Consider the following 13,670-nt stretch of genomic DNA (forward strand, 5'->3'; position numbering starts at 1 on the left):
ACCCTCTAGGAATCAAATTGGGCTAAAGAGTAAGCCATTTTTGAATCTGGCAAGAAAAGGAACTCTGCCTTTTCCAGAGTGATTTCTACCACCATCAAATCCCATCTGATCAAAGCACTCAATGAAGAAGAGCAATAGCATGACCATAATCCATGGGATATTACTGAAAGGCAGTTCTTTCTATCCTCTAGGCCAGGGGTAGTCATCCTGTGGTCCTCCAGATGTACATAGACTAAAATTCCCATGAGCCCCTGCCAGCGTTTGCTGGTCCATGAAATCTGGAGGACCACAGGTTGATTACCCTTGCTCTAGGCATTTGGGTCACACCTGATTCCAGCTACTAAGCTTCAAAATGTCAATGGGTTGGATCCTATCGATCTGTTCTGTTCTTCTAATGGTGGCAGTATCTTCTGGTGCAGAGTAGAAAGGTCTCTTTGCACCAGCAGAAGGGTCCTTGTGCTAGGGCAAAGTGCCACTGTTAGGAAAAAAGACCTTCGAAATCCAGCCCAGAATATCTATATAGACTGTTCATCATCATATTGGCCTTCTTTTCTCCTCTGCTGTTACTGTTGGATTGACTCTCCTTGCATTAGTTAAGAGATGTAACACAATTTACAGTACATTAAATAGAACAAAATCCAAGTCCAGTAGCACCTTAAAGGCCACAAGAATTTTCCAGAGTTTAAGCTTTTGTGAATCAATCCTCACTTCATCTGATGTAAATCGAATGAAGGTCCATCGTCTCTTACAGCCAAAAGCAGGGCCATTTATGCCTTGTATCTTTAAAAAAAAATCTTCTAATGGTGGATGTCAATTAACAGAGTTGCACATGACGACAGTGCAGCAGATTGTGTTGATAAAGGCAGTCTTTGAGAATGTCAGTGGCTATACAGATATATTCCCAGAATCCTAGGTAACAGTGTAGCCACATTAAATACTTGACTGGCTTTTGGGAGGGTTGTTTTTTCATCTTTCCTGGCAACCTGCTCACACACTGTGCTACTCTTCTTTAAATAAACAGATGGTATCAACCCTTATTTTGGGCGCCTGTCAGGACAGTTCATCCCTGCTTGTCCTAATTGCTGGGAAAACTCAGTCGACATTGCTCGGAACTAGAATGACAAGAGGTTCACCCTGACTACAAGACTGTATTAATCGGCACCCAGTGTGCAACTGCAAGAATATCCTAACTCTAGACAGTCAGAGAATTCAACAATATTTATTTATTATTGGGCTTATATACTGCCCCTCTTAGTCAGCTGGCTCGGGGTGGCTCACCACAAATAGAAACACAGTTTAAAAGCCCGACAAACATCCCCCACCACGCAATGGCTGGAAATGCCACTTCCCTCCATAGGTGGGGTGGTTCAAGGGGGGAGCCCAGTCGATGTTTCTCCACCCAGCCTCAACCAAATGCCCAAGTGGTTACAAGATATGCCCACTGTTGACAAACACGATTCAGCAATCAAATGAGCAGCAGCAGTGGTGGTTTCCAAGGTGTGTAAGAGCCTTACCTACGATCATGCCTACTTCACAGCGGTGATCTTCATAATAGCAGGACACCATGGTTGCCACTGTGTCATTGACCATCGCTACCACGTCCATCTCAAAGTCCTGAACAGAGTTGAAAGAGGCTTTATAATCCCAAAGCACATGTGGAAAATTCACAGGGCAGAGAGGCATGCTTAGTGTGTTAACTGGTGGGGAAAAATTGTTTTTTTGCTTTGCCTGGATGATTTAACATGTGTTCATCGCTGCAGGCAGTTTGCTTTTAAAAAAATAAAGAAAATCCCCGTACACGGGAGAAGGGAGAGGGAGGCGGGTGCGAGGGTGGGCGCTGGAGGTGGAGATAGTGCTACTTCGGCTCCACACATTTCCTTGGCGTATGGATTGCTGGGTGCTCTCCTCTCACTTGCACTACATAGTTGGGGGAATCCACTTTTTTGGATTCCCCAACTATCGCTTTAAAATACAGGATGTAGCTGCCACTTGGCAGCTTGGATGCTGGATGTTGGCAACGTCGTGCAAAACGGCAAAAATATGGCATCTGCATTACACTTAATTTTCCAGGCACAGAAAGAGCCCAGATATCCTGGGAAAAGAAAAAAGTGTTCTCATCTCACCCCCCGCCGTTTGATGGCATCTCTCAGCAGCCCCACAACGTTGTTCCCTTCAGCTCCTGATGCTTTAAAGCCTTTCGTCCAGTTCAGCAAGATCCCCTGTGGAACAAAACATGAAAAGGGTAAGGTCAAATGATCCAAAATGCACAAGGAACACCACAATGGTTCGATATGTGAATTCTGCCTAGTAATTGTGAGGCAAGCTCAAAACTCGATGGTGGTCGGAAAGGGGGACAGCTGTGGGTTCTAAGATCTTACGGAATCTGCCTGGGAATTAATTTAGCCCTGAGAATGCCCTTTGTTGGGTGGGGCTATGAAAAAGTCCCCTTGCCCAGCTGTAAGACAGGAGAGGTGTTTGCCACAACCCTGTAGGAGGGGTTTAAATACAACAATCCCATCTCCAGCCATTAACACCAAGGTACAAAGTGTGCCTGAAAGTATTTAACCCTCAGGATGTTCGTTTTAAAATTTATTTATGCAAGGTTTCTCTACCCCAATACAGACTCAAAGTGGCTTACAACGTGCTCTCCTCCATTTTCTCTTCACAACAACCATCTTGGGAAGTCATTTAGGCTGGCAAAAAATCACCCAGTGAGCTTCCATGGCTGAGTGGAGATCCAAGCTGAGGTCTTCTGGTCCGGCAGTCTAAGCACTGAACCACACAGTCTCTCCAAGTTGGGAGAAGGCTATCTGGATCACCAGATTAGGCAAAATGGTTCCCAAGATGCTTCTGGTAAAGAATATGGATTGGACGGGGCTAGCTCAATAGAGCCAGAACATGACTCCTTTTCAAGAGTTACAATTTGGAGAATGCACAGTAATGATTATTTTCTGAACATCTACAGATTTATTTCATTTTTTTGGCAGTTTCTCTTCCAAGCATTATCTCTGATTTGAGATGCTATGTTGTTCTGAAGCTGCATTGGGGGGTACTGTGTGTATTCCTATCTTGTGTGCAATTGCTATAGCTCAGTCAGACCACACGTGCAGAAAAGAGAGCACAACGCATAGCTGTGGGATATAAGGGGGGATGCATTTAACCCACCTTGTCGAGCTCCTCGTGTCTCACAGGGAAGGAAAACGTAAAGCCAAGAGGTAGCTTTTTGTGTTTCATTTGGTGTTTATCTAGGAAGTCAGAGATGCATTCTGAGATGTAGTCAAAGAGCTGGAAAAGAAAGGGGGGGCATTGCTTTTTACTAAACATTGCCTTTTAATCCCTGCCTTCTACCTTAATCAGCAGCCTGCCACAGCTTCTCCACTACGCCCCCCCCCCCCAAAGAAGTTTACAAACAAGCACACAAAATCTCCTTAAGATCCCTGGCCCCAGTCAAATCAACTTGATCTCAAACACGGCCAGGGCCTTTTCAGCTCTGGCTCTGGCTTGGTTCTTCTGAGTGAGATGAGGCCCCTGTGGGAGTTCAAACAGTTCCTCGTGGCCTTCAGGACACAGCTATTCCACCAGGCCTATGCATGAGGCCTACAAACACACTAAAAACAAGAGGACACACAGAAATATTCAAAAATGCCACTACTAAATACCAGTTATAATTCCTTTAGGACAGGGGTAGTCAACCTGTGGTCCTCCAGATGTCCATGGACTACAATTCCCATGAGCCCCTGCCAGCATTCGCTGGCAGGGGCTCATGGGAATTGTAGTCCATGGACATCTGGAGGACCACAGGTTGACTACCCCTGCTTTAGGAAACTCAGCTGTTATATACTTAAATATTATTATTGGATTTCTGAAGAAGGCTATAAATTCGACAATAAATAAATAAAAATTTAAAAGGTTGCCAACTGGCCAGCAAAAGGCTACCCCTTCAATAGAGCTTTAATAGGCAGAAATGAGCGGTTGAAGCTTTTCAAGGCACCACCTGGCGATTGCTGCAGATCCAACGGATATTAGCGCCACAGTTGCAAAGAGACCACAGTTTAAAAGTTAGCATCCTGACAGCGGGGCAGAGGTGGGCTCTTCCGTGGCATGTAAAGCATTAGCATCCAACTCACAAGTCAGTGGGTAGCGAAACAGACTTTCTTCACCCATTGCAAGAATTTTCTTGCAATTATTCTAGCCAGTGTCTGGAGTTCCTGTTGGACGCTGCATCTCGACCTGTGGCTCTTTGAAACAAACCACACTCATTTAGGCCTCTTGTGGCGCAGAGTGGTAAGGCAGCCGACATGCAGTCTGAAAGCTCTGCCCATGAGGCTGGGAGTTCGATCCCAGCAGCCGCCTCCAGGTTGACTTCCATCCTTCCGAGGTCGGTAAAATGAGTACCCAGCTTGCTGGGGGGGTAAACGGTAATGACTGGGGAAGGCACTGGCAAACCACCCCGTATTGAGTCTGCCATGAAAACGCTGGAGGGCGTCACCCCAAGGGTCAGACATGACTCAGTGCTTGCACAGGGGATACCTTTACCTTTTTACATTCATTTATTTAAGACATCCTCTCTCAGAGTGGAATGCCTGGGCAGCTATATAGAAATGGAAGGCAGTAAGTCTGGTGACTTGTTTTTTGTTTGCATGGTATGGGTGTGGTTTTCTTACATCCTTGTCGCAAAAAGAAATTCATAAAGGGGTTTGCCTTAAAGAAGCTGAATGAAAAATATTGATGCATCCGTTCTTTCTCCACTAGATGGCACTTTACTTCTACACGGGGTTAATTCACATAACGCCCACATTCTTGTGCATTGATTGTGATTAATATTAAAATGGAAGCAGGCTTTTCTGGGATGCTACCAGTCGGGGAAACATCAGAGAGAAGGATGCATCTCAGAATGGTCAGCTACTGTTTTCTGCAACAGGGTAAAATAGCTCCCATAGAATAACATCTATCATGAACATGCCAGAGGAATCAATTTATAAGCCATAAGCATCCACACATAGGCAAAGAAGAGCCCCCACCAGGACATGGGTTCCACTGTTGAACTACAACTACTAATAGTATTTATTTATCTTACAGCATTTGTGTTATATAGCGAGGAAATCCTACGATTGTAGGATTGTCTGGCAGCCACGCAAGAGATGTTGGGGGGGGGGGGCATGCCTCTGTGTCATAACCCCAGTTTTCCTTGAAGGTCTCCTGTCCAAGTACTAACTAAGGGCCAACCTTCCTTAGCTTCCAAGATATTGCGAGATAGGTTGTATGAGCTATCCAGGCCAGAGCACTATGACTGTTATTGCCATTTTGAAACTAGGTTTTTTAAAGTTGATCATGACACTTGATCATGACACAGTACAAACACATTAAAGGTTTTGGGGTTATTCAAATTAACTCAGAAATTAACTGGAAGGAAGGATGCAACTTCCCTAAGATCAAACTGCAGTCGGTCTGCAAAAAGGGGCACATACAGTGGATTTGGATGCTGAGAAGTCTTGGGTATTTGTTGTCCTCCTACTGGATTTATCATTGCTATCACCTATACAAGCAGCAAGAGTATCTGTTCATTTTCATTGGAACTAAGTAATTGATTTCTATAGGCATGGTTTCCTTGAGATGCCCATAACATACCAACAATGCTGAAATGGTTAAATTCAATAAAATCTGCTCTGGGGTCTCAAATTGTGATTCCCCCCCCCCTCACAAACACAACATATCCCTCCTCTTCTGGTTAGGCCAGTTCTTACTATGACCTCAGAACAATAAACCCCAAAACAACCAGACTGGCTATGATACACTCAGAAGTACATGCAAAGCTCCACTGTGACATCAGGGAAGATCAGCCAATGGCGTCAGGAGAGTCAGGGTGGATAGAACAGAAGGAGAAGAAGAAACTGCAAGAATTAAGAGCCCTGAGATATTATGGTAGCATGAAAATACAGCCCATTATACTGAACAGTCCTTAGTTATTATAGAACTGACTGAGACCCTCTTTTCCCAAGAAGCTTATCTGAAAGGATTTGAACCAAGGTCCAATTGTAACATTAAGTGCACTCTTATCTCCCACTCCCCAGGATCAAGGTTCATAACATTCATAAATTGCACCTAACACAATTCATTTCATCTGATTATCCGACTCACCATTTCGGCTGTTCCTGTCATGGCATCCTCTGGGATGGAATACATTTGGTGCTTTGTCTTCACGTTCCATTGCCCTTCTTCACCTTCCCCCACTTTGACCAACATCACTCGGAAATTTGTGCCCCCAAGATCCAAAGATAGGAAATCGCCAACTTCTGCAATACCAGCATGTGACACTTCAGCTTTACTTTTGGGAAACAATCTGGACAGAGGCTACTAGTACACAGTCCCCAGAAGAGCTCAACCATAGCATGATTATTGATTATTAAAATAAGGTTTTTAAAAGAAGGGATCAGAAACGTCAGTGCCCCATCTAGACGTTCAGAGTCAGGCACTGGAATGTCTTGGTGTCGTGATTAAGAGTTGTGGCCTCTAATCTGGAGAGCTGGATTTGATTCCCTCATTCCTCCACATGTAGCCAGCTGGATGACCTTAGGCCAGCCACAGTTCTTGGGATTCTCTCAACCTCACCTACCTCATAGGGTGTCTGTTATGGGAAGAGGAAGGGTAAGCTGCTTTGAAGAGCCTCTTGTGGCGCAGAGTGGTAAGGCAGTGACATGCTGTCTGAAGTTGTCTGCCCATGAGGCTGGGAGTTCGATCCCAGCAGCCGGCTCAAGGTTGACTCAGCCTTCCATCCTTCCGAGGTCGGTAAAATGAGTACCCAGCTTGCTGGGGGGTAAACGGTAATGACTGGGAAGGGAATGGCAAACCACCCCGTATTGAGTCTGCCAAGAAAACGCTGGAGGGCGTCACCCCAAGGGTCAGACATGACTCGGTGCTTACACAGGGGGTACCTTTACCTTTACCTTTACGCTGCTTTGAGACTCCAGGTAGTTAAATTGGAGTACAAAAAATCAGCTCTTCTCTTCTTTCCTGGGACTGCTCCTGAATGACTGGGGTCAGGGTATTAAATAATAGAAGATCCTTTGATTCCACCACCCACTGGCATAAGGTAATGCATTACCTGACCCCTCAGGGGTGGAGCGCACGTAGGTGGGCAGCATCTTTACCGAAGCCTCTTCGTGGGTCTCCAGCTTTAGCCCTCGGTCCATTTCCTTCTGCATTCGGTACATTATTTTTTTCAGATCCTCTTCATGTAGCCTAAACTCCGACAGGATCTGCTCCACCTACAAGAGACACAAGTCCATAGAAATAGAAATGAAATAAATATGGGACTGGTTTGCTGAAATGGATCTATTTCATATCTCTCTGTTTTTGTTTTCCGAAATGCAGAGCAGATTTTTTAAAAATCAGCTTTTCCTTCACATGTTTCTGATGTTTTATGAGCCCAAAGTGTTTGCGAGTATTAACATTTAACAATTGGTTTAGCTCTCATCCTTGGTTAGATTCCTATTACTGATGCTTTTATTCACAGGTTGTCTTGACTACTAGAAATAGAGAGAGAATATATTCCAGACTGCTAAAACCTTTTTATTTGGTATATGCTCAAATAGAATGTGTACCGATAGAAACCAAATTCCAGGATCACAAAAGATAATGCTGAATATTTTCGATAGTCTTAAAAATCAGGGACAATCTCCCATTTTCCCTTGCTTGTCTGCATTATATCCTTCTGTGCAATGTACAGTTTATAACAGCAGCCCCAAACAGGGGGCATTTACAAGGACTCCAGATAGGTCATATAAAGAAGCAGAGAGACCATGGCCTCAGGTGCTCTCTATAGCTGTTGCAATGCCTGAAGTTCTGGAATGTGGATTTAAATAATTGACCCACCTTTTGTCATTCTGAATCTGGGTCCTTTATGTACCTTTGGAATGCTTTGAAGATCTGTGCCTAAATTAGTAACCAAAAGCCCTTGGATTTCTATTTATAGCATCTGGTTCTGTTCCAGTCCTTAAAAAGGAATGTCATCAAGTGGCACTAATGTGCTGCAGCTAAATATAGTACAAAAGATAAATATTTACATTTGTTTTGGAATTCCATTTTTGATGGCCAAGAGAGCCAGAGATGGAAGAGGGGCAGAATCCATTCTCTGAGTACATGACCTCTAATTACACAAGTGGAAGAGCTGCCCAAAGCCCAAAGTGTAAAGAGAATCCAGGTATTTTCCAGTTAGACCTGGGAAATCTCCTGGAATTACAGCTCATTTGCAGACTAGTTTCCCTGCAGAAAAGGGATGCTTTGGAAGGTGGACGCCATGGCATTGTAACCCACTGAGTTCCCTGTCCTCCCCAGGGTTCATCCCCAAATCAGATATCTGACAAATGGATCTTTGACTCAAAAGCTTATACCCCAAAGTCTTGTTGGTCTCTAGGATGCTGCTGGACTTGAAACTATCTCTTCTTTTCTTATCATCTGGTTTCTGCATTTCTACTTGGGTCCTGAAGGTATAGAGCAGCCCTTAAACTTTTTACCATTGAGAAACCCCGAAAGTGACGTGCTTGTGCAGAATATGGTTGGAAAGTTTAGCTATATACATGCCCACCTATAGCCCCTCCACTTCCCACTCCTTCCAGGCCCATCCTTGGTCATTTTGGGGGTGGAAGGTTACATGACCATATATGGTCATATCACCTGATAAATGTTGAACATGTTTTTTAAAATATATCAAAATTAACTCCCACCCATTCAGGAAACCCTTTCACGGCTGTCAAGAACCCTCCCCCCCCCCCGGATTTCAGGAAACCCTGGTTGAGAAAGCCTGATATAGAAAGTACATGCCTGAGGTCCAAGTTCTCCAGCACCTGACAATAATAATTATCCGCACTTCATCATATTGGGCTCTCCAAATTTATAATAATGTCAAACCACCATAGGACTATATCAAGCTGCTATATGGACATGCCTTAGAAACTTAGACATACATTCTCTACTTGTCCAATACTATAGATCCTACCAGCTTCTGTATCTAATCTCACCTCCTGCCTGTGGCCCCATCTTGTCCCACAATCCCCTGTGTAGTCTTTTCAGTGGTTAAAATGGGGTGTGTGGTCCATCTTTCACCAGTGGAAATGAGAGTTATCTTCTCTGGTCCTTGAAAGCTAAAGCACTGCACAACTGTCTTTTCTTAAAACTTAGGGGGAAGAGGTTGGTACATTTGCAGACCAGTAGCTTCAGCAGTGAAGACAGACAAGGAACAATTTGGATAAGCAGTGAATGGATCTTCTCCTACATTTAAATCTATTGGAATACCATAGAAAAGGTAGGAACCAAAAAGGCTGAGAAATCTAAAAATTATTATAAAATATATCAAATACACAGGTCAAGAGCCTCTTGTGGTGCAGAGTGGTAAACGGCAGAAATGCTGTCTGAAGCTGTCTGTCCATGAGGTTGGGAGTTCGATCCCAGCAGCCGGCTCAAGGTTGACTCAGCCTTCTATCCTTCTGAGGTCGGTAAAATGAGTACCCAGCTTGCTGCTGGGGGGTTATACAGTAATCTGGGGAAGGCACTGGCAAGGCCACCCTGTATTGAGTCTGCCATGAAAACGCTGGATGGCGTCACCCCAAGGGTCAGACATGACCCAGTGCTTGCAGAGGGGATACCTTTAAACAAGGTCAATTAAAAACAATAACTTAAAATTGTAGTAGAAAATATGCAAAAACCCTATGAATAACACATACAGTGCCAAAAATTTGCCGCAGGTCCCAAAAAGACCTAACGAGTTTCGATCCAATTGGATCTTCTTCAGGGGTCAATTATCAACCCCCACTACATAGATAGAATATCCATATACAAAACAAAAACCCTCTATACAGCTCAGGAGATTAGACATAGGTCTGCACTACAATGAGATGCCAATAAATATCCTGGGTCTATATTATGGATGTCAAGAATTCGCAAGCAGCAGGTTGATTTTTCAAAAAGACGCCATTCTACAATCCTCTCCAGTGTCTGGCTGTGTGCAATGCATATCAAAAAAGCAGAGAAAAGGATCTGTGGGAAAATCAAAGTTTTCTGATGTCAAAGGTAGCTGATTAAAAAAAAAACACCCTGAAGATAACAGAGCTACCTGTTTCTATGAGAAAAGAAAAGCTCTTGCTGGCCAGCTACTGAGAAAGGATATCAGTACAACCAGTGAGGAGAGACTGAAGTAAGATGAAAAACCAATAAAGTCTGTTCAGTCAGCACAGACTGGTCAGCTGGACCATTCCAGACATTACTTTGAGCTTTGTTATCTGTGCAAAGTATAAGATTATTTACCCCCAGGGTCCAGACAGAGCTTGGCGGTCTCTACACAACAATATTGACTATATACACATATTTTCTTCTCATTCAATGAAGCCCTGAAGAAGATCCATCTCACATGTTCAACATGGAAATGAAAGAATAAGCATTGCCACCTCTGACAGCTCAGCTCCTAAGCATCCGATGAGCAACATAGAAAAGGCATTGCAGAACAGGGACAAGAACCACACAACCCCTAATATATATTTTCAGTTTTTAGAGGCTCTCAGCATGAATTCCTGATTCTGCAACGCTGGATCAATTAGACAAGAAGCAAAAAACCCAAAAAACAAAACATAAAAAAGAGCTGCTGGACAAATTGGTCTTTTCCCATAAGTACAATGTTGCTCAAAGGAAAGCACAAATAGAATCCCCTTCCCGGGGTACAGAGGAATTATTCAACACCAGCCATAACTAATCCCTTTAAAACACAGCAGAAGAGGTTTAAGAAAATGGGTCTTTGCAGAGAGGAGCCCTTACCAGCTGGAAGATCTCAATCACGGTCTTTGTCATTGGCAAATCAGTACCTGCCAAATGGTCCTTTAGTTCTTGATGTGTCCTGGGAAGAGTCAGGAGGAACCTGCTTCCTGTTTGACCACTTGCATAGAAACTGAGCAGACAGTCTGAGCCTCTGCCTCTTTTACTTGCATGTTTGCTGAAGTTCAAGGCTGGGAACTGCTGATAGGGATGGCAACCTTTCTAATCAAAGAAAAGATTAAAGGTTCACCAGCAGAGGAGGTTGATATAACAACAATGGCCAACAGAGAAAATGAAGGCCCACTATCTGAAACACTCACAGACAGGATGCATTTCAAAGAGTCTAGGCAATTCTGCAGGGCAATTCTGCTTTTGTATTTCTTTAGGATAAAAGGAACTTCCCAGGGTGTTTGTCATGAAAAGTAACCTCTGTTGTATGTGTTTTGTCACACACAGGTCAGATTATTTCCCCCATCAAAAAGCATAATACAACTGTGGTAGCTGCAAATCAAAGGGGGAGAGGCGGATGCAGTGAGTGAGGGGCTATTTACAATAGCAACACTATACATTTTCACTTCACAATCGTTTTCAAACTTAAAAAAAAAAACCTAGCAGCAGAACGATTAAGGACGTATGGAACCTTTCCCAACATTATATGGAAATCCACTAGTAATTTCAACTGGCAAAAGGGATTTCTGCCTCTGGTGTGTGAATTTCCCACTTCCCTGTCACTGTTGCAGCCCCAAATGCCTCCCCCCCCCCAGTCCTGCTCCCATAGCCTAGAGCAGGGTTAGTCAACTTGTGGTCCTCCAGATGTCCATGGACTACAATGCCCATGAGCCCCTGCCAGCATTTGCTGGCAGGGGCTCATGGGCATTGTAGTCCATGAACATCTGGAGGACCACAGGTTGACTACCCCTGGTCTAGAGTTGGGAGGAGAATCTGCTGGCCAAGTTGGGACGGCAGCTGGAATTACAGCTCATCTCCAGACTATATAGATAGCTCTGGTTGTGTATGCAGCTCTGCTGAGAACCAAGCAAGAGGTCCAAGGCAGGATCGTGATTCTGCAATTATGACTGGGCAGCGCGCGACCAGATCCTGACTGTGGAATCCAGTCTGTTTGAAGCGGAAGCAACCAATAGCAAGCAGCAGCAGGAACTTTCTATTGTTCTGTGTGTATATATTTGGGTATTTGGGTTTTTTCCCCCCTCAGTTCAGTTTGAGTTCAGTTGTACCTTTGAGCTGGGGTCAATAAAGAGTGGAAATGCACTTGCAGTGGCTTGTGTTCCTGAAACCACAGATTTAACAAATTCCCTTGGAGAAAACGAATGCTTTGGGTTGCCTCTATGTCTATGGCATTGTACCCCACTGAGGTTTCTGTCCTCCCCAGGCTCCATGGCCAAACCTCAAGGAGTTTCCCAACCTGAATCTGGCCATCTTACCCTTCCATCCCCCTCAGGTGGCCAGGTAATTCTATAGGAGAGAAAGAGCAAGGAAAACCTGTTCTCATTCAGAAGTGACCTGTCCTCTTTGTTTTTCTGTCTTTTAAATATTTTAAGCCATAGGAAAGAAAAGTAGGGTAAGTAGGCAAATATATAGAGAGAGAAGAAAGGGGAGCTGGGGGTCTGCAGTGAGAGGGGGAATCAGCTAAAATCTACCCCTCCTTCTGTTTGTGGAAATTCTTCAGTGGATTTAAGCCAATAAGTCCTTTTTCCACCAACAGGGTGAAGTGTAAATGATGAGTTTTCCCCAATAAATTCATTGGATAGTTATTTGTTGTTGTGTGTGTAGGTGTGTGTGCGGGGGGTATGTTTTGGTATGACTGCGTAGATATTCGAGGCACTTATTCAATTTATATACCACCCATGATGTCTGGGAGCGGTGTACATAGAACCAATAAAATTGTTCAAAACAAACATAGGTCTATCACAGTTGTCAACTAAACAGAGTAAAAAAATTACATTTAACCCATACATTGGCTAAGGTCAGGTGTGTGTAGAGCCAATAAAATAGAATGTACATTAAACCACTTTTACCAATTGAGAACAGAACATAATAATCATGCAGTTAATAGGCTACAACAACGTGACTTAGAAACATGACCAACTGCAGCGATTGAGAAGGTGGAGACCATGAGCTTGGGGCAGTGGGGCTACCCAGCAGGGATGGATCCCGGCTGCAGGAGACCCCCCATCATTGGTCTTCAGCCAAGATGGTACATATATGTCTAGATCAGGGGTAGTCAAACTGCGGCCCTCCAGATGTCCATGGACTACAATTCCCAGGAGCCCCTGCCAGCGAATGCTGGCAGGGGCTTCTGGGAATTGTAGTTCATGGACATCTGGAGGGCCGCAGTTTGACTACCCCTGGTCTAGATTGTACCAGAGCAACTGAAGGCTCATGGGCTTGGAATAAATCCCTTGGCACAGAAAACTAACCTGTTTTATTACCCTGTTAGTCTAGCCTTGCTAATTTTCCAAGATTTCCCCCTCCCCAAGGAGGAGTATTCAGTCACGTGACCCCTGGCCTGTCGTTTGTACAGCTCAGACCTAAGTCTCGAACTTCAATGAATTTTCAGCCTTAGATTAATTATTTACCAGGATGCGGCACTGAGGCATTCATCTGAGCCAACAAAGCCATTCAAAATTACATGTGCTGTACAAATAGACAAGAGCAAAAATAGAAACCCAAATCTGGGCTTTCCAACCTTGAAAGTCACTTTAACGCCTGTGTTAACCCCCTCCCCTTGTAATTTTGCCTTCTCTCCCTCCTGGCAAAATATCATTCATTTGAGGACTTGTCAGTCCATGCAAATCTGGTCACTGAAATTAAGCAATGCTTGGCTTTGAACTTGAAATAAAAAACCCGGA

At 44.1% G+C, this 13,670-nt stretch overlaps 1 protein-coding gene across 4 annotated transcripts in view; it reads right to left on the reverse strand.

The window, feature by feature from the left end:
- GCK (glucokinase) overlaps window positions 1-13,670 on the reverse strand; it is a 38,493-nt gene that overhangs the window by 8,695 nt on the left and 16,128 nt on the right. For 2 of the 4 annotated variants that reach the window (XM_077305353.1, XM_077305354.1), the window contains exons 2-6: window positions 7,103-7,265; window positions 6,139-6,293; window positions 3,166-3,285; window positions 2,124-2,219; window positions 1,515-1,614 (exon numbers count right to left, since the gene is read on the reverse strand). In XM_077305353.1, coding sequence (XP_077161468.1) covers window positions 1,515-1,614; window positions 2,124-2,219; window positions 3,166-3,285; window positions 6,139-6,293; window positions 7,103-7,265 — 634 coding nt within the window. Of the gene's footprint in view, window positions 1-1,514; window positions 1,615-2,123; window positions 2,220-3,165; window positions 3,286-6,138; window positions 6,294-7,102; window positions 7,266-10,803; window positions 11,064-13,670 lie in introns of those variants that run through there. The other 2 variants (XM_077305355.1, XM_077305356.1) reach the window with 2 other exon arrangements.

The sequence above is a fragment of the Paroedura picta genome, chromosome 12 (assembly GCF_049243985.1).
Source record: "Paroedura picta isolate Pp20150507F chromosome 12, Ppicta_v3.0, whole genome shotgun sequence".
In the NCBI taxonomy this organism is placed as follows: Eukaryota; Metazoa; Chordata; class Lepidosauria; order Squamata; family Gekkonidae; genus Paroedura; species Paroedura picta.